Genomic DNA, 20,308 nt, shown 5'->3' with positions numbered 1-20,308 from the left:
AATAACTCCACTGGATGTCCAGAATGGAGAGCCAGGAGTTAGTCAAGACTCACTGCAGCAGGGACTGAAGTCAGCTTCAGGATGTCTAACTGCTCCCCACGCTGGGACTTAAGCAGCTTAACACCTAAAGGCCTAAAGTTAATGGGTTCCCACATGAACTCATAATTCTGCTAAAGTTCAAAGAGTGATCAACTGTGAGGCTGTCGGCCTCGATCAATCGACGTGATCAGATCACACAGTCCTGATGAAGCAAATCAAGTTTTTTGACTCTTACTAAATAGTAACTGAGGATGTTTCTTGCTGGATTTTGTTAATAAACAGCAACCAAAGTTAATGTGAGACACAAATACTTTGGACTTTCACCTGCAGAACTTCTTTCCGTCTCTTTCCTTGTCAGAGTGACATGTAAGACAGCAGTCAGCAGTGAGAGGACATGACACAGGAAATTCACAGAGGAGGGAGTCAGCATTACTTGGCATTAGTGTTTCCCCTCAGTGTGTGTGTGTGTGTGTGTGTGTGTGTGTGTGTGTGTGTGTGTGTGTGTGTGTGTGTGCGTGTGTCTCATATCACACCATCACTTCTCTCTCTCTCTCTGCAGCCAATCAGCAGCCCACAACTGCACTTCCTGTCTTCAGAGGCGCAGCACAGGAAACCGCGGGGGCGGAGGATGTCCATGTTAATTCTCCAGGAATGCACGGAGTGAATCCCACCGTACAAGACGTAAAACATTAACCCCTGAGCAAGCTTGTAAAAATCTGAAGATTCACAGCCTCCCGTGCGGTGATGCATGACGACGACGAAGCGCTGACATGATTCAAGGAAGTGAGAGCCGAGTGAGGTCGGTGCACAAAGGCTACAGGGGGAGGGCGGCCATCATGAGAGGATTTTACACCTCCGGTTTGTTTCCTGAGGGCAGAGCCTCAGCAGAAACGTTCACTACAGCTTATTTTTAATGCTGCTCGGTTAAAACAACTCCAGTGTGGCAGTCGCCGCTGGAGGGATTCACTTCACTTGGACAAAACGTTCAAACAATTTAATTATTAACTGATTAATGTGGTTTATTTTCTGCAAACTGATTAAATAAGTTTGCAAACTTTATGTTGAAAAGAGTCCAGGATTCACTGGGTTCCTCAGGTTTCCTGATACCTGCCCAGGTACCCTAATAGCTGCTCTGCTCCTGTTTGTGCAGCTGCAGCTCAAATGGAAGAAAAGTCACATTTTCAGGCCTCGAGGTGGTGGAGGAGAAGCAAACTGAAGAGGAAATGTTCAACAACCCAAATCAGTGGGAAATGAAGGCTGATTACTCACACTGTAGAATCAAAGTGATTCAAATGAATCAGAGGGCTCATATCTCGCTCACACACACACACACACACTCACACACACACACGACTAAGCTCAGAAGACAAATAACATCCTCTCTTTTTCCCAAGAGGTTATATACTCGACCTCATCAACATGGAATGCTGCAAGTAAAACCAAATCAAACCTCTAAATGCCTGAGATGCTATCAGGGATTTGACAGACAGGACAGAGAGTCCTCGTCTCACTGAACAGAGTCCTCGTCTCACAGGACAGAGTCCTCGTCTCACAGGACAGAGAGTCCTCGTCTCACTGAACAGTCTTTACCCCTAAAGGCCGCGCCTCAGGCAAACAGAAGGGCAAAGATAACAACAGCAGGTGTTGCAATGATTGACACCATTTTACAAATCACCCAACGAGTCGCAACTGGATGACTCAACCGGGACGTCGTTTCACAACCAGCACGTACGTTTGGTAAAGTTCCACCGCTGTTGAGAAAACGCTGAGAGCCCGACACAAACCCACAGCCGGGAGTTCAACTCAAACTGACGTCTTCAACTGCTTTTACTGAGCGCTGCTTCATGAGGCAACTTCATCCAAATTCCTCAAAATGAAAGTACAGTGCTGTCCTGAATGACATTGAAAACTGATTTAAACACACACACAGTCTGTCAACAAGGCCTGATTCTTATCTGATCTCTTATCACGCCTTGTGGCAGCATGCGCTTTGTTATCCACTTCGGGATCCCGTTCAGGCGCCTGGTCAGCCCGGACTAACGCCTGCAGAGCAAGCCCGGGTCAGGGATAACACCTGGAAGCTGCCATACAACTGCACACAATGGAACGGGACCTTGTGTACAGACAGAAACACAGATAAGGAACGAAAAATTCCAACATCAGGTTCGTGTCCAGGTTAACCGACAAGACCTGCTCGGTCAGGCACTTAAGTGTGTCAGCTCCATGTCTGACTCAGACGCTTTATGCTGCAGTGATCCTGACATCATTAAAACAAAAGACGTGCCGCCGCTGCAGAGGTCTCACTCTTCACATTATTCAGGCCACAAACCGGGCAAAGTTTATCACGAGTCAACAGAGAAGAGGAGGGAGCAGGCGGGGCTGTGACTGAGCTTTGACCTTGCAGAGTTAACTTTTGCCTCGCTGTGACGTAAACGTGGGTCCTCTCAGTTATTAAATTTCTCACATTTTTTTGGTCTGGGCAGCTAGAAGCTCTGGTAGCCAGCGTGGTGTTCCCCTTCTTTCCTCAGCCTGAGCTCCCATTACAAAACCAGAGCTCTCCAATCACTGAATGAGCTGAGGTCATTATTATTACACACCCTTTTCTGTGTGTGTGTGTGTGTGTGTGTGTGTTTTTCAACAGTCCCGATCAGGATCTTGGCAGGCCTGATAGCAGTTGGCAGGGCGAAGCGTCAGCTGTTTGTGTCGGCCTTTTATTAAAACCGCTGGCTGAACGTTTCCAGAGCTCCGCGACAGTTCTGCGCTTCTGTTGTTGATCAGTTCAGGCAGGAGGAAACGGAGTCTCTGCACCAAACCTGGCTTTGTTCGAAAGCGTGCCGTTGTCCCCATGCCAAACCGACTGATGCCAGCTCTGCCGTTCGGTATTTACAGCATTTAAGGGTTTTCCAGAGTAAATAAAAAATGTAACTGGAGGTGCAGTGCACGAAGAGGCATTTTAAGGCGTTTAAGCTGGAAAATAACTGCTGGTGAAACTGGGAAACGTGACACAAAACGGCAGCAAACTCGTATCCTGTGTTCATGTGCTTTGACAAAAACAAGCAGGGATTTCGTCTCTTTGTCGTGCTGTTGTGCGAAACTTATCCCGTGTCATGTCAAGTGTTTTTTCACTTCACTTCGATTCAAGAATCGTTCATGATTCACAGACATGTGAAAGTGGTTTGCCGTGCTTGTGTGTAACGTTGGGTGTGTCCGAGTTCGTGTACAAGTCTGTGAGTAACCGCTGCCTGAATCACGGCGGGCGCAGCTTTATGGCGATGAAGGTGAATGACGGCGATGACACAGAGTCAGAGTTACTGCAAAACATCCAGAGAGTCACATGACCGCGCTTGCGCTCTCATTGAACGGACGTTCACCATCTGAGGGCTGCGCTTACAAGAACACATTACAAATCCGAGAGGTCTGATGCTGAAGGACACGCGGCGTTTTCCTCTGCGATTGAGCTTTGATGGAGATCATGTCAGTGCGAGCTGTGAACTTTCAGCAGCGTGTGTCACCACGCCTTCGCCAACCGCTGCATGTTATCAGTGTTTTTAACCGAAACAGATCGTGGGGGGTTTTAAAGCTCATAAAGTGCAGCATGTCAAAGTGGATGTTACTCTGAAAACTACAACCAAACGCTGTGAAGCTGCGTTCCCGTCCTGGATTCTCAGTGCACTTGAGCCTGTGCCGGTTTAGAAGGTGGTCGCATGTATAAAATCTTATTTACTGTTAACTTGCATTTAAATAAAGCTTCTCTCAGGTGCACGGCTATCAATAACGCCAATATGCAATTACTACACAACAACTAACAGACCTGTTTAGGCAACGAACGCTGAAGGGTTTCTTCACACCACAGAGCTCAGGGTCTATTTGCGGCAGGGACTGATAAAAACCATCTGAAACCAGCTGAAGCCCATTAGAGGAAGTAATCGGTCAGAAAACAGAAGTAATTCAACTTCATATTCTGCATTCATCCACAATGGTGTTCTGGGAACCTTTTCTTCCTAAATTACAATCTGATGAATACATATTGAAAACACTCCCGCAGAGGCATTTTTCTTTGCTTGTCGCGCGTGATTCCTTCTGCTTCTCGTGTGAGTAAACACCACTATAGATAGAATGAGTAAGTGCTAAACTCAACCGCAGACACCGAGTTACTCAGCGCTGGATTATTTTAATCACTGAGGGGAAAAAAAAACTGACATGAGCCAAAAACGTGTTCGGCTGGCAGCATCACTTCATCTACCAACCAGCCACAGTCAGACACAAAGCTGACAATCAAGTCATAGAACCCAGGGTCACAGCAGAGTGACTGTCCAGGTGCTGGAGGGGAAATGACGGGAAAAGGAGAAACACTCAAACATTGAGCAATATTTTTGTTTTTTAGTGAAAGTGAACAGATAAAGCAGGCCTGCTTTTTCCCAAGAGTGTGTGTGTGTGTGTGTGTGTGTGTGTGTGCGCGCATGTGTGGTATGAGAAGCATGAAATTTCAATAGCTCTAAATTTTCATTCTTGGCATTCCCACTGTAACAGGAGTTTTTGTTGCTCATGTGCTACTGATCTCATGCAAACCCTATGACGATAACCAACATGTATGCGCGTGCACACACACACACACACACACACACACACACACCTTCGAGCGAGAAAACAGACAACAAAGAAGAAGAAAGGACATAAATATTTCCAATAAAAACAGAAGCATGAATCATGAGGTGCTCGAGAGACAAATAAGATGAAGGAAAAATAAAAAAGCAGAGGGCTTTGTGTGTGTGTGTGTGTGTGTGTGTGTGTGTGTGTGTGTGTACGTATGTGTGAGAAAATGTGGCCAAACGGGAGATTCAGGCGGGCCCAGTTGCCCGGCAGCAGACAGCATTGTCACGGTAACAGCCTCTTCCTGCCCCTCCTCCTTTTCACCCACCTCGCGCGCTTTTACCTTATAAGGCAACGCATTTAACAGGCTGTCACGGCGACAATGGTGATGTAAGAGGGCAGCAAGGTGCACCCCCTGCTGACACACACACACACACGCGCACACACAAAGAGGGGACATGCATGGAGAATGAAGCGCACGCACACGCACACACTCACTCACTTTGGAGCTGACACTGCAGGTTTAAAGTTACCTGACTGCATCCCTGTGCATTTTGAACATGTGTGTGCGTGTGTGTGTTTCCCTGAAGTGAAGGAATGTGGAACACCACACACACACACACACACACACACACACACACACACACCTCTTATGAAGCAGCAGAGACGAACAGGAGAGAGAAGAACAGTAAGATGGACATACAGAGAGACAGGAAGTGACACGGTGGGTTGAGCGAAGAGGCAAAAATAAGCGTGAAAAAGACAAAGAAAGACTTAAGAGAAAACACCTTCCGACGTCCTGCGAGTGTACAAGAGTGTACTGTGTGTCAACACAAAGAGTGTGTGTCTGTCCTTAGATGGCCTCGACTCCCATCTGATGAATTCAAATAACTCTGTGTGTGTGTGTGTGTGTGTGCAGTTTACAGGAAGTCACTCACACATGTGGCTTTATAAGAAACAATCACCCATCACTCATTTCAACAACACTACCCGTTAAGTTGTGCCCAGTTTTGACTGTTTTCTGACTTTCTTCTTACTCTTCGACTAACCAAAGTTTAAGCTTCAGCTCAGCTGTAAGCATCAGGGAAGGCTGGTGTGAGGAACGTCCCCAGCCACGACTCACAAAATGCAGACACTTCAGTCCAAACGTGTTGCCTAAACAGACAGGAGGCACTTTTAACCAAGAAATCAACCTGCGTGCACAAGAAAGAAATACAAGCTCCATTAGTGAAGGATGTTTTACTAATTGTCACTGTGGAGATTAGAAACTGGAGGCCTGATGTAACACAAAGTGGAAATAGATTTTAAGACTGGACAAGCGGGAAAACACACCAGTCACCGGTGGGTATAATCAGATCTCTAAATACCCCATTTGAGATAAGGTCTTAAATCACGCAAACCGTTTCCAGATTTCTCAAGGACTTCCTGGTGCTGCGAGGAGTGAGGAGACGAGTGAGGGAGGAGACCTCGTAAAGGAGCCGAGAGGGTCCAGACCCGGTACAAGGAGGAGCGGCTCATTGTTTGTTCCTCAGAGTTTCCGCTTGCTGATGACCCGTACAGCACACACACACACACACACACACACACACACACACACACACACCAAAACCAACCCCCCACCCCCGCTCGGTCCAGCTCTGTCACACATTCCAGAGCTCACCCTGCCCTTTATGGCTTCATGACTCACTGGCCCGACGCCCGTCTGACACGCACGCACGCACACACGCACACACCAAGAAAAATCAGCACGCAAATTGACATTAATCAGCTGCTGAGAGTGTCGCATCACGCAGACAGGGCAGATAAAAGCGGCGCACAGGGATTACCAGTGAGTGCTGTGCTGTTTAGTCTACAAAGTGTCACACTATTATTATGTCACACTATTAGGTTAAACATTTGTTACTTTATAACCGTTTCAGAGCATTAATCAGATAACATGAGGCTTCAGGGTAAATAATGTCAGTCTGGAGGTTAACGTGTCCTGCTGAGCCTGCACAGGCTGACGTGCCGGTTTTGTTTGACTTGAACCCTTCAGTGTGAAAGTCGTGTTGAGGCCCGATTCAGCCCGTAAACGCTCTCTTATTCCGCTTCTCACAGGAGGAGCGTTCACTTCTCTGAGCTTTTTGAGCTGCGCCCACAGACGTACGAGTTGCAAAACCAAAAAAATGTTCACATGGTGATGATTTTGACCAGCCAACACACACATTTATACATCAACACACTCTGCCTCCCACACGAACCTAAAACCTTAAGTTGATTTAATGCAGTGATCCTCATGCCCCAGTTAGACTCAGACAGAGCACACACACACACACACACACACACACACACACACACACACACACACACACACACACACACACACGCAGGCCCCTCCGGCTGCAGGGCTCAGTCATGGTCTCTACCACCGAGTGCAGGTCTGCTCTGTGGGGGGATCGCAGCTCCACATCAATGCAATCCCTTTAAAATGACTTTAATATTGTACCCCCCTCCCCCCTCCTGTGCTGTACATGGAGCAGCCCGGGATGTGTAGACAGTGAATCAGTGACAGTCTGATCCCCTCAAACACTTTCAGTCCGTCTGCATGCAAACAATGGACGACTGGACAACCGGCTGCACCAGGAGTGAAAACACTGATTAGCTGGCGGCTTCTTCAGCTTTACACATAATCTCTAGCTGCTCAAGAGAGAGTGCTGTGTCATTATAAACACCTGACATGACACAGCACCACCTCTCACACGCTAAACGACCGGGTTAGAACCAGCAGCAGCAGCTCATGCCGAGTCTGACATATTGTGACAAGCACATAGCATTTTGAAAATGAACAAAGAGGAGGCCCTGAAATGCTCAACTTTCACCTCGACCTGACACTTCACTTCCAGGAACTAAGACACCACAGCAGATGAAACCGTCAACCTGCATGCAACTGCTTTCAGTTCTGCTGCAGATCTCTTTTATCAGTTCTAAGTCTCATTGAGGAAATCCTTATGCGGCGCTTGGTCGCACAGGAGACAACAGCAGCCATGATATCAGTACCACAATCCTGCTTCGGGGCTGTTGCTAAGCAACCTAAGACTACAGCATCTTATTTTTAGCAGGTTTAAAATGCTTCTGCTGTCCGTAGTATGAACCAGTCCAACTCTCTTCACACCTCTGCACGCTTGTTTTTGTTAAAATCATTCTTCAACCGCTCATCCATCACATAGTTGCTGTTACCCTCTCTGTGCTTCCTCCTCCTCCTCCTCCTCCTCCTCTCACTCCTGCCTAATATAATGTGACAAAGTGAAAGACTTCTTTCAACCAAAGCAGACTTTTATTCCAACAAAGCACAGCTGGAAAGCAGAACTACTGCAGCTGTCAATCTGTGTGTGAATGTCACAGTGAAGGCAAAAATAACCCGGTTCACTCTCAGAAAGCGTTAGCACACAAACGGTCTCATCTTGCGGTGACAACGAGCGCAGCAGGAAGTTGCTGCGATGTGATTCTCACGCTGCACAAACTTCCGTCACGTCTCCAGAGCGGTGGTGTCAAAACCAGAGTGCTGAGCACAGTGCTAAAACTGTGCTAAAGCGAAGCTACTGCAGGGTATCAGGGTCTGCGTTAACTCCGCGTGCACGCCGCCGTGCACTCCCACAGCGCCGAGAGTCAGAGTGAGGCCAACAGAAGAGTCTTTGTTAACTGAGGGAACGGTAGCTAAATAATCCCTTGCAGGCCAGCTTTGATTGGATCAGACAGGATAGTAGACTCGTGGCCAATGGCAGAGAGGACAGAGGACTTCCCTGACCCACATTAAGACCAGCAGCAGAGCTGAGAAACTATACGAGTCTCGGCTACAGCAGCTGCTTTGGCTGAAGCTCCGACTTTTTAAAAAACATTTTATTTTGCAATATCGTGAATTCTTCACATTAAGAGTACTTTTTTATTTTGAAGTTCTGGGCTTGTTTGGCTCTGCTGTGTTAGCATGAAGCTCTCTCTGTACTTCACGTCTGTTTGCTGTCCTGCTGCGGTGCTCAGTTGTCCCACAGACAACAAAGCAGGCAGCCTGGGGGGGGACACGGTTTTCAAACTGGCAGGTCAGCCAACATACAAATCCATTTTGCAATATATATTTTTTTAATTTTCCGTGTATCCGCCGGGCTCGTATTGACGTGATAAGTGAACACAGGCGGCTGTTGTGAATAACCCTAACCCCCCCCCCCTCAGACAGAACCGGAGACAAATTATTCCCAGTTCTGTACTTTGATTCGGCGATGGTCAGGCTGGTGTGCAGGCTTTCCCCCGACTCTTTCGGGCAGCCATCTGCTCCGTTGAGGCGAGGGCGACGCACAGTGATCCGTCTGTCTTCAGGGCCTGACTCAGAGGGCCTGCCTGACTGTTTGCGTGTGTGGTTGCTTTATATGTGAAACAGGGAAGGGGTAGAAAACCACAAAAACCTCACAGCCTTCCTTCCTCTTTCTTCCACTGCTGCAGCTCTCATGAGGACGAACACAAGTGCTGCAGTCATTCTGCCAGCACCTCCGAGTCCCACTCCTCTCCGACGTGAGATCTATTCTTTAGCACAAACCAGGATTTGTTCGGTTCAGCAGACCGACTGTTTCTCCATTCTGGCTGCTAAATGCACCAACATGTTTTTTTTTAAGCTAAAACATCAATTCAACATAATTTGCTGATTTTCTTTGTCATTCATGACAGTAAATGAAGATTCTTTGGATGTTGGCCAGTTGGTTTGATAAAAGAGGCAACTGTAAGATGTAATTTTTCACTTTTTATGGACTGAACCATTAGCTGAACAGTCCTGAAAGCAATCAGCAGGTCGACAGTTGCAGCCCCAGCGTGGCTCACATTAACGAATTGTTCTGTCGTCATCACTTCGCCATGAAAACCAATATCATCAACTCCTGAGAGGAACCCGGAGAGTCTGAAGAAACAATCCTCCTGATTTTCATTCTGGTTTCAAACCCTGAGGCCAGCAGCAGCAGCAGCAGCAGCACGTTTGAATCGTCCGTCTTTTCAGCTGGCAGTGAACCTACAGTAAGCGTTTGTCGTCCATCTGTCTCTGCGAGTCTAACTGTAGTGTTACACTTAAAGGCCCCAAAGCCTCCCAAAAAACATGTCTGTCTGTGTGCACCTCGATTTCTCTCCTGGTTCTCTGCAGAACAACCAAAGATCGTAGGCTCATTCAAAGCTGGACAAAACGAGCAACGGCACAGACGGACAGGACGTCTGGATCCCAGACATACAAACACAGCACAGATCAGAAAAACTAGACCCCCATCCTGTGTGCGTCTCTGTAAAAGCTCCGGGCTCGTAGTCTCCAGTGAACCTCCTCTGAACTGTGACGAACAAAAAGCAGACTGCTGAACAGGCCTCGGGCTGGTCCTGGAGATGCCTGACCACAAATATAAGACATACCATACAGACAGGCAAAGAAAAACAATTCGCACCAACACCAGCGGGCAGAAACAAGCCGACCAAACGCTAAGAATAGCAGCTCACACTGCAGTTATCCTCTTTTGTCTGCGCCTGTTGCCTTAACGACTCTGGCAAAGACAGAAAAGCTGATAGTGTAACACAAGGGGGAAAAACAAGCGTGGAGAGAGAAGGAGCGGAGGAGCTGCGTGGGATCGCGTGGTGAGCAGAGGAACCCGAACGCCGGGCACAGTCGGTAAATATTTAATGCTGCTGCGATGTGCTCTGAAACCAGCTGACAGCCCACAGAACAGTTTGGTGCTTCAGGTGCACAAATCCAGAGAAAACTTCAAAAACCTTCATTTTAGCCGGCGCTCGTTAATATTCTGCAGATGAATTCTCAGTGACTTTAATGTGCGGTTTCAAAGAGCATTCAGGAAGTGATGTCTCGAGTCTCGTGTCTCCGGTCGCTTTTGGTGTATCAGAGGAAAATCCGTTGGCACTGGCAGTTTAAACTACGTGCCTTCAGTGGATTCAGTGTGTTGTCTGAATATTTCATGTGTGTGTGTTTACATCACTGTATGCCTGCACAGGATCCATTGTGTCTGCTTCAGTCCCAGCAGGCCTCTCCTCTTCACCTCTTTGCCCAGTGCCCCACTTTGAAAGCTGCTAAATAATACAACAAGGAGCTCGCTGAGGAAATCAGAGACGGCCGCAGAGGAAACAAACACACTCACAGCCGCAGTATGAATCGTGGTCATGTTTGCCCCTTCTTTACACCACCGGGAACGCTAACTGCCGCCTACAGATCGCTGCAGAGTCACAGGAGCACAGCGTACTCCAATAACAAGGTCAAGAACCATTTTCATTAACAAAACATGGAGAAAAGTCCTTCCTGAACGTCACACAGAAGCACTGATGCAGAACTGGCAAAATCCTGACTCAAACCGGGATCAAAGAATCAGGATTATCGACATATAACAGGATTATCAATCAAACTGTGCAGACATTTGATACTCAGTGCTTACAAAACATTCGCTCTTCATCAGCAGACCAGCACGGCCTGTTGGTTGTGCATTTCTCTGTCGCTCACACACCCACCTCAGAGGGAGAATAACCTGTATAGGTGTGGCCATGTATGTATCCACCAAGTTTATTCTAAAGAACATCAGAAAAACATGTCTGCCTTTTGTACCCGCAGCTCTGATGCTCATCAACTCCTCATGTCAGACTGAGACGGCTGCTTTCTATTGTCATGAGAAACGGGTTGAAATCTCATTTGCAATTAGTTCCCCGTGGGAGATTGGTGTTTTTCAGGACACTAATTGTGACAAATGTTTGATTTCAGACTGCAGACCAGCACACCTCTGATCACTGCGCTCTCGTTTCATTAACGAACCGTAAAGTAAAGCAGCAGCCATCCGGACGTACGTCATGTGCCTCAACGCATCACTCCCCACCTTTCCATTCAGCCCGGATGTGTGTCAGATCTGGATGTAATCTGGTCATCCGAGCTGGGATGTAATCTCTGGATGAGTGGTGGTGGTGGGTGGGCTGGGCTGTCCCCCCTCTGACAGACGCTGCTGCACAGCCACACTGGCCTTCGCAGGACCAATAGATTGAGGACAACAGCGATGCATCAGCGATACAAAACACAAACTGGTGCCTTCAGACGGCTGAGGGGAGGTCATTTAGCTCTCTCATTGCATTAATGAAATAACAAGGATAATACATGCACATACATTCTCACACTGACTCACCCGCCAACAAGCACATCACCCTTTAAAAAGCCTTTCATACGACAGTGAAAACAGAGCGCCAGCGTGCGTCTGTCTGCAGTCTGCAGGGGGTGGACTGCATCGGCTTCCTGTTCAGCCGCTGAGGACACTTTTGACACAACAGGGAGAAGACGCTTTGGCTTCCATTTTTATGATCAAATTTTTAGTGAATCTGAACTCTTTGGCGTTCTCGCTCAGGTGCGGGATGACAGCAGAGCTCTGAAGTGTGTTGTTTCCAAAAATACAGAGCGCTGCAGAGAACACACATGCACGAAGGTTCTGTGCGCCGTGCAGGCAGAGACGTTCACAGTCCGGTCACAGCCCAAAGCCACGTCTTCAAGATGCAGCTTTCATCCAACCAACAGTCCCAAACAGAAAGACGCTTCCGTTACTGCCAGAAATACCAAAGAAAAGCAGCAAATCCTGACATTTAAAAAGCTGGGACAGTTGAGGTTCTCAGATAAAAGATTCTGCATTATTGCGGTGAAAACAGCGTGAAGTTCCTTATTTTTCAACATCAGAAGTGCAGCTCAATTGGACACGTACAAACAGTGGGGGGAGTGAGTTTGTTTGTTTATGAGGAACCTGCTAAAAGCAAAGCTGAACTGCAGCTCAAACATTTTATTGTTTCCCCACACGTTCATTCCTGCGTCTGTCAGATGGACCGAACACGTCGATGCAGAAAGCTCAGCACCTCGTCGTGCTGCAGGTGAGGACACGAGAAGCTCTTTAACTGCACGGTGCTCACCAGCAGCTTCAGGGGACCTCCCTCCCCAAGAGCCATAACAGAAAGGTGCCCCCCACACACACACCACACCTAAACACACACCCCTTTAGAGCTTCATCAGAACACACACTCAGTGCAGTCACAGTTTCACCAGTCCTTCATCCAGAGTGATCCAGCAAAAACTGAAGACGATCTTCTTATCATTCTGATAAATGAATTAAATGATTATGTGTGTGATTGATGAGTCGTTTCAGCGCGAGCGGCACCTCAGCGCCTTCAGGAGAGCATCTGAAATGATGCAAATCTCGCAGTGTGCTTTGAATAAAACGCACTGAGGGCGACGGAAATCCTAGACGGCAAACTGTTTTCACACAGTGTCATATGGGTCAAAGATCATCTGTAAATAAAGTCACTATTCCTTTAAATTCTTTAGTCGAGGACACACAGAGGGGACGTGTGTGTGTGTGTGTGTGTGTGTGTCGGGGGGGTATGAGTTCAAGCTAAAAGCATCAACATGCAAACTGGCAGCCAACCAAAAGGAAATTCTTAGTCCCTATTGTTGCCAATTTCAATTCATCAGAGGGAAATGCCATTTACTAATCCTCATAACTATGCACACAATAGCCAAGAAGTAAGCTTGTGAGCACAGCCACAATGAGAGCGCGCTGAGGTCGCGTCTGCCGCAAACCCGATCCCGGGACTCGTGGCTTCCCTGACATTCGGGTGCACTCGGGTCCTCCTCTACGACCCAAACGGTGACGCGCACACACAAAGAGTGGGAGGCAAACAGACCGTAAAGAAATCTCTTTGAAACGCATTAGGCAGCAGCAGGTCGACCCACAGGCCTGCAGCTAACCAGCCCCGCCCCCCACCGGGCCTAAAAACATTTCTACAAACAATTATTTGGAGCAACGATTGGCGCCAGGACTTCCGCCACATCATAACCGGCTGGAAACTCTCACAAACACCCCACCCCCACCTCCACCCCCACCGCCCCCCTCTGAGGATGATTCTCCCTCTCATGTCCACCACACAGACCACATCTGCAATCCTGCAAACCCCCAACTCTTTTTCCTCTGCCGGGCAAAAAAAAAACAGGACACCCTTCCCACCACCACCACCTCCACCCCCTCCACCCCCCTTTAAAACCCCCTCCCACTGGCCTAGCAGGCTATAATGGGCCACCAAAGGAATGTTTCCCCCTGCATGCTCTGGCAGAACAGAAAGAGGGGTTACATTCCTCTCCGGCTGCTCGACTGACTGCTTCGTTGTTTAGGTCCACAAGCTGATTCTGGATCAGCTGAGGCGGAGGGCTTTTCCCACAGCTGACCTGGAATCAGCTGGCAGTGAGGGAATGACCGACGGCTACACTTCCAGCATCTCGCACGCCTGCAGACGTCTACGTTTACAACTGATAGAACAAAAAATGTATAAAAATGTACTTCCCTACGTGCCTCGAGCTCAAACAAATCACATTTTGCTCCTCACAAGCAGGACAAGCTTCTGCATACACAACTGGATCAATAACAATCAGTGAATATCATCCGTGTGTGTTATTGATTAAACCGATCAACACCTGACGCCGACAAAGCAGAGTCAACGTTAGCACAGGTAAACATGGGATCAGGTGGCGAGACTTCATTCAACAGTGGAGCAGATTCCTCTGGTCTCTGCCACACCCGAGTCAGGTCAGTCCTGCTGCACTCAATCAGCCAATCGCACGCACACAAAAAAGACTGACAGCCAATCAAAGCATTTGTTCCTTCCGCGCGCCACAGACGGGCCATTGTGTATTGTTGTTTGGCGAGCAGGCTAATTTAGTCAACCTTACACAAACATTTTTGTGCTTATGTTTGAAAAGAGGGAGAAAACAAAATAGGATCGCAGCCGGAGCAGAGACGATGTCGGTTTGATCCGTTCGTCCTGACAAAAAGTCACTCGCAGCTCGTCCTGAGCCAACCCGGGCCATCTGAACCGACTCCGCCTGCCAGCCGCTCACACAGAAAGCATGTGAAAGTGGGCGGCAAAAGAACAAACTAACACTGTGTCCAGCTGCCCACCTTGGCAGCCATGGAGAAAAGCCAAGTGTGTGTGTGTGTGTGTGTGTGTGTGTGTGTGTGTGTGTGTGTGTGCGTGCGTGCTGTGGGCGACAGCGGTGTGTGTCACGGGAGGCCGGCTGCAAACCGATTCATGCTGCTTACTTAGTGACGACGGAGGACGCATCTGCACTGACCGAGCTGGAGTTATGAAACATCAGGGCAGGGAAAACGTGTGTGACTGGACCAGAGGTCATGAAAAACAACAGGAAAATGAAGGTTTATCAAACTATCGGCTCTGTGTCGTCCCTGCAGAGTCCAGTCCGGCTCTCGTCAGTCTGCGCAAGACCGGACAAGAAGACAAAAGTCTGAGCCAGTGACAGCAGCTGATTCTTCTACTGTAACACAGCCGGACCGCCAGAGTGAAGACGTGAGCCCAGAAGGAAATCTGTCCGGCAGGCGGCCATGAAAGCGCTCAGATTTGAATTTAAGTTGCAGGGATCACATGGGGCACGATGGAACAAGGACTCGTTAAATTTCAATGGTACATCACCTTGACAAATAGGAGCAATCAGGCGGCAATGACGCCAACCCGCTCCAGGCCCTTTGGCTCGTGTGCTTTACTGCTCGTCAGCTCGTCCACCCACCTCGCTGCGCTTTCGTCCTGACTCGTGACGTGAGAAATATGTGCAAGCCTAACTGTCGCTGAGAAGTCGGACTGGCACGCAGCGCCCGCCACACTGCTGACAGGCCAATAAAACCTCTGGTGGCGTCACTGCGTACTTTGACATGTTTCAACGTGTGGCGGATCTGACGGCAGTGGGAAAACATTTAGTAACAAGTCTGTTGAACGGGGAGCTTCGCCTGTGACAAAGTGCAGTCAGCTGGACTCAGCTGGGCTCAGTTCAGCCACTCTGGGGTGTTGAGAAATGCTGCTCAAAATGGACAAGCAGAAACTCTCTGCTAGGACAAACGTGTGCCTCTGCCAGAGAAACACAAGCTCACACTGCACAAGTCTTCACAGAGCTGAAAAATCCTCCAGCACAGACTCCCAAAACAAGTTATTCCTGCGCAGAGTGAATCTCTGTTCCACAGCAAACTCTGAATCTTCACCCGAAGGGGCAAGTAAAGTAAACTGCTGCCAAATCCTTTAGGCATGTTTAACTTTCCTCATCTGTTCTTTCCTGTGTGTCTGCTGAAGAGAAGAAAGATGACAAACAGATAAAGCTCTGATCGTTGGGGTGTCCTCCGTTAATCACGTCCACTGCTAACCGAGGCCTGCTATCAGGTGCCGGGTCATCCCTCACTTTTTCTACTGTGGACGCTAAGTGAAGGCGAGGAAATCCTGATTCCCCCCCCCCCCCCCCCCCCCGTCTTGTGTTACTCAACAGCGTGAATGTGCAAGAGTCAGCATGACGGGAAAGTCTGCCTCCCGTTTGCGACCTTTACAGACTCGCAGCACCACAAGGGCAAACACATTCCCACACTCATTACATCCACGTCTCTGCTGATGTTCCTGCAGGAGGCGCAATAACCGGCACGGAGAGCGTCAATTCACCGCAGGAATTTGCCCCCCACACCCCACCCGCACCACCAGGGGCCAGCACAGCTTGGCAAAGGGGGGGGGGGCATGTCCCCAGCTTGTACTGTTCCCCGTCAAACTCCCATCAGCCTCCACTGGTGAGCGAAGACTCGGCAGCTGAACGGACCTCAGCACAGGTTTGCACAACAAGCCGCACTCTGTTAATGATTATCAGGTTAGATTTTCCTTTCAGAGAAACTTTGACCTGTGTGATTTCTAAGCACACACACACACACACACACACACACACACACACACAGCACAGTCAGCTAAACCACCATGAGTTACCAGAGAAGCACTGGAGGTGCAGGAATGTGTGATGTTGACGGCCGCGGTGCTGAGTGGTCCAATAAAAGCACACGAGTCAACGCTCGGCATGCTGTCACACCACTAGAAAGTATGCCAGTCATCTGTATACTTAGTGAATAACACAGGGTGCACAGTCACACACACACACACACACACACACACACACACAGTCATTCCACTGCTAAGATCATCTTCATCATCCTGCCTCTCCACTCCCTGAGGAGGATTTGGAGGGTAAAGAAAACTGATGTGAAAGAGGTTCAGTGTTGTTTAAGCTGCCAAATTAGCACTGATGGTAGCTCAGTGGCATCTATTTAAAAGAAACTGTCGAACAGGAAGCAGAATCAGAGGATGAGGAGAAGCGGGATGATGATGGTGATGATGGTGATGAGTGTGGCTGCTTGTTTGAGATTAATTAAAGAGAACAATGCTGTGTAAATGTTAAGGGGGCTGATGGGCGGGAGGACTGTGGTTTTGTTGATGGCAGGGCTGAGGACCGAGCGTTTCAGCAGGACCTCAGTGGAGCTCCAACCTGCGGCCCAGCGTGTGGGTGTTCGGGTCTGTGCAGTAACGCGAGCGTGGAAACAGAAACTAGTGCGAGCAAAGGTGCGACCGTCACACCGGATGCAACGTTAGCCCGCGTTAGCTTAGCGCCGCGCACGGCAGCCGTTTACTTCCAGCTCCTGGTGCGTTCAATGACCTCTCTCTTCACCTGTCCTGTCAGACACTCCTGCCCCTCGATGAGGACTGCTGTGTGGAGAAGTTACATCTCTCAGTGGTGTTTTGGATTCGTGGCCGCTTTTAAAATAAACCGCCAAATACTCTGAGGTTTTTTAAAAAATGTGCTGACCATGTGAGGAATTCCAGTTTCCCTGAGTTACCCTGAAAGCCTCAGCGAGGCGCTTCACTGTCACCGAGTCCGTCCGGTTTTTAGGTGGATAAAATGAATCACAGCAGCTTCTCAATTTAACCGTCTACATATCGGCCGTGAACGCGTCGCATCGGTCAGCAGCACAAACTCGCCTCTCAGTCTGGTCGGCCTCCAACCGGCCAGACCAGCCAAGCGGGACTTGAAGGAGGACCGAACCCTTCAAAAACACAAGCCGACTCGCTATTCTCGGCCCCAAAGGTCTGCACAATCACACTTCGGATTTTTGCAACAATGTGGCGCCCTGTTTCCGCTCGGGGAGAGAAAAAGTGGCGGCGGGGGGGTCAACCTTGAAAAGCAGCAGCTAATGTTGGACACGGACTGGGCTCTGCACACACAGCCAAATAGTTTTACATTCACAGAAGGGAAGGGCGAGCTGCAGCACAAGGAATCTGCGTTTAACGAGACAGAAATGAAGCAGCCTGACATTGAGGGGAGCCGCGGGACGAGCTGAGAGCCGGACTGGGAGGAGAAAATGGATGGTTGAAGAAAGTGGGGCACTGGGAGCAGCTGCGGGCTTTTTGGAGCAAAAGCGAGGCCCGTACTCGGTCTCTGACCTCCTCTCCCCATCCCATCCCTCCCCTGCCATTTTCTTTCTGCCTGCCGCCTCCTCCTCCTCCTCTCAGCCCGGCTCGACTCGGCCCAGCTGGGCCCGACTTTGGTTCACGTACCTTCCTCTGCTGTTTCTCCCAGGCCGGATCCAGCAGCAGGTCCCGGTCCCAGTCATTCTCCTGCTCCATGTAGGTCTGCGCCCCGCCGGCCGACGGTTGGTTATTGGCAGCGTGATAATCTACCATGTCAGCAAAAGAAACCTGAGTGCGCCACAGAGAAACTGTCAGGGGAGGGAAAAGGTACAAAAACAAAAAAAATAAAAATGGAAAAAAGCAACGATGTCCCAAATGAGAGAGGCGGGATGGGGAGCGATACGCGGGCCTGGAAAGAGTCCTTCTTCTCTGGCCGCTTTCAGCTCTGACTGTGTTTTTTAATGTGAAGAATATCCGGCGTGTGCAGGCAGAAAATCCCCGCTGCTGCTGTGAGAAGAAAAGCTTTCCCTCTGAACGGAGAGGCTGCTGGGAGGAACCGACCGCTCCTACAGGCTGCGGCGACTCAGACAAGCGAGACGCACTGAGCGGCCGCGCTTCCGGCGTCCCCTTTCAGCGTAAAGGACGCCCACACGTCATTTAACGCCAGTCATAGCAGTTGTCACCCATAAAGCGAGGGAGAGGCGGGTGTTTCTCTCAAACACAGGTTTGCTTTCTGATCAAAGCACATTTTCATTCGACATATTTATTTTTATTGATGAAAAAAAAACTTTTAAAAAGCTGTTCTTTAACAGTCCTTAATCTGCCGCCTTTGTGATGATATTAATGCATTCAGCTTGTGTTGTATTCATTCTTAAAGAATTCTAAAAGTCTGTCTATTGTGACTTACAGCAGCTTTTGTGAAGCCTCCCCCTCTTCCTCCCCTGAAATTGTGGGATTTTATTCTGAAGGAGCCTCGCCTTCTTTCCGGTGTGTATTTCTGTTTGCACTGTCACCCTGCCTCCAGCACAGCGTCGATAGGCCCAGACAGCTCATGAATATTCATAAGACGTTTGAACGTGAGCTGCGGAGATAATTAAAACATAATTAAAATACGGAAACTAAATAGATTAAATAATAAACTTTTTGTTTAGCTGTAATTATAATAATTATCTGACCTGAATACTTCAAAATCAAAGTCTGAAAAAGTTTCTCTTCATGCTTAAAAATGGACAAAATCTTCAAATATTCTTTTTTTTACAAAATATTTTCCAATGAATTTTCTCAGTTTTTCATGTTCACAACACACACTTTGTTAAATTAGCTCAAAAGCAGCTGGACTGTGTGTTTTCCACAGGAAGTCTTTGTTGTCGCTGTTACAGGAAAGTCTTCATCTTCAAATCAGTCTCGCCTCAGCTCAGCACTGATTACAATAAAATTTGTATTAATCTAAAGTCACGATCAAAATGTGATGAAAGCATTTAAATGTGCACACCACACACACATAACAACACACGTGATTTTCCCATCACTTCACTCCCTTAAAATGAACCCCATTGTTCCCCATCAGTTGAAAGTGGAGAGTAACCACAGAGCGACACAGCACACAGAGTGCAGTGAAATAAGGTGGACGCTTTCAGTTAAATAATCCAGACTGGGACCAGAGGGATGCAGGTTTCTCTTCTCAGAGCTGGACTGAGCTAACGGACTCTGTGGTTTGTGATTCCCTGTCCCTGATTATTCTCCATTAGGAGAAACGAATCATCAGCAGCTGGTTCAGGTCCAACCCGTGGCCTTCAGGGGGCACACGGTCCAAATCACTTGAGAACCGCTGACCCAGAGGACTGACACTCGTAAAGCAGGGAGGCCTGAGCATCCATTACATCTGCCGGCCGGAGGTGCAGGCTCTGCTCCTGACTGTCCTGCCTGCAGGAGCCACCTGCAGAAGTAGGTCACGTTCAGGCCGTCCGGGTCGATTAGCATCAGTGCAGCACGTAGAGGAGGAGAGCAGGACCGCTGTGACCAGGCCAGGTCTCGGCCGTGCGGCGCAGCTCTGTGATTGGTCAGCGTGGGCCCATTAACAGAAACAGGCCACTTATGAATGGACTGTTTCTGTTCTTTAAAGAGCGAGTGGACAAAGCTGATGGAGCTGATGGTGCTTACCAAGACCAGAGGCGTGGAGTTAGCACGGGGGCCCGATCTGATGTGTGACTGTCACACGCCCTCCTAAAGCTCAGTTTGGACTAACACAACAGGATATCTGACACACACAAACACACAGGACCTCTTCAGATCTCCAACTGGTCTCACTTTAAAGCACGATGCTGGAGGACGGATATTTACACATACCAGACGCCAGCAAAGAACAGAGGGTCATTTCTTAAAATAT

At 48.7% G+C, this 20,308-nt stretch overlaps 1 protein-coding gene across 2 annotated transcripts in view; it reads right to left on the bottom strand.

The window, feature by feature from the left end:
• actn4 (actinin, alpha 4) overlaps positions 1-18,462 on the bottom strand; it is a 44,061-nt gene extending 25,599 nt beyond the window's left edge. For both annotated transcript variants that reach the window (XM_046389988.1, XM_046389987.1), the window contains exon 1: positions 18,070-18,462. In XM_046389988.1, the coding sequence (XP_046245944.1) occupies positions 18,070-18,195 (126 nt within the window). In that variant the 5' untranslated portion in view covers positions 18,196-18,462. The remainder of the gene's footprint in view (positions 1-18,069) is intronic.
• Between the last annotated feature and the right edge of the window lie 1,846 nt (positions 18,463-20,308).

Source organism: Scatophagus argus, chromosome 5 (assembly GCF_020382885.2).
Source record: "Scatophagus argus isolate fScaArg1 chromosome 5, fScaArg1.pri, whole genome shotgun sequence".
NCBI lineage: Eukaryota > Metazoa > Chordata > Actinopteri > Scatophagidae > Scatophagus > Scatophagus argus.
Note: the sequence above shows the minus strand (reverse complement) of the source record. Positions and strands in the feature narration are given on the sequence as shown.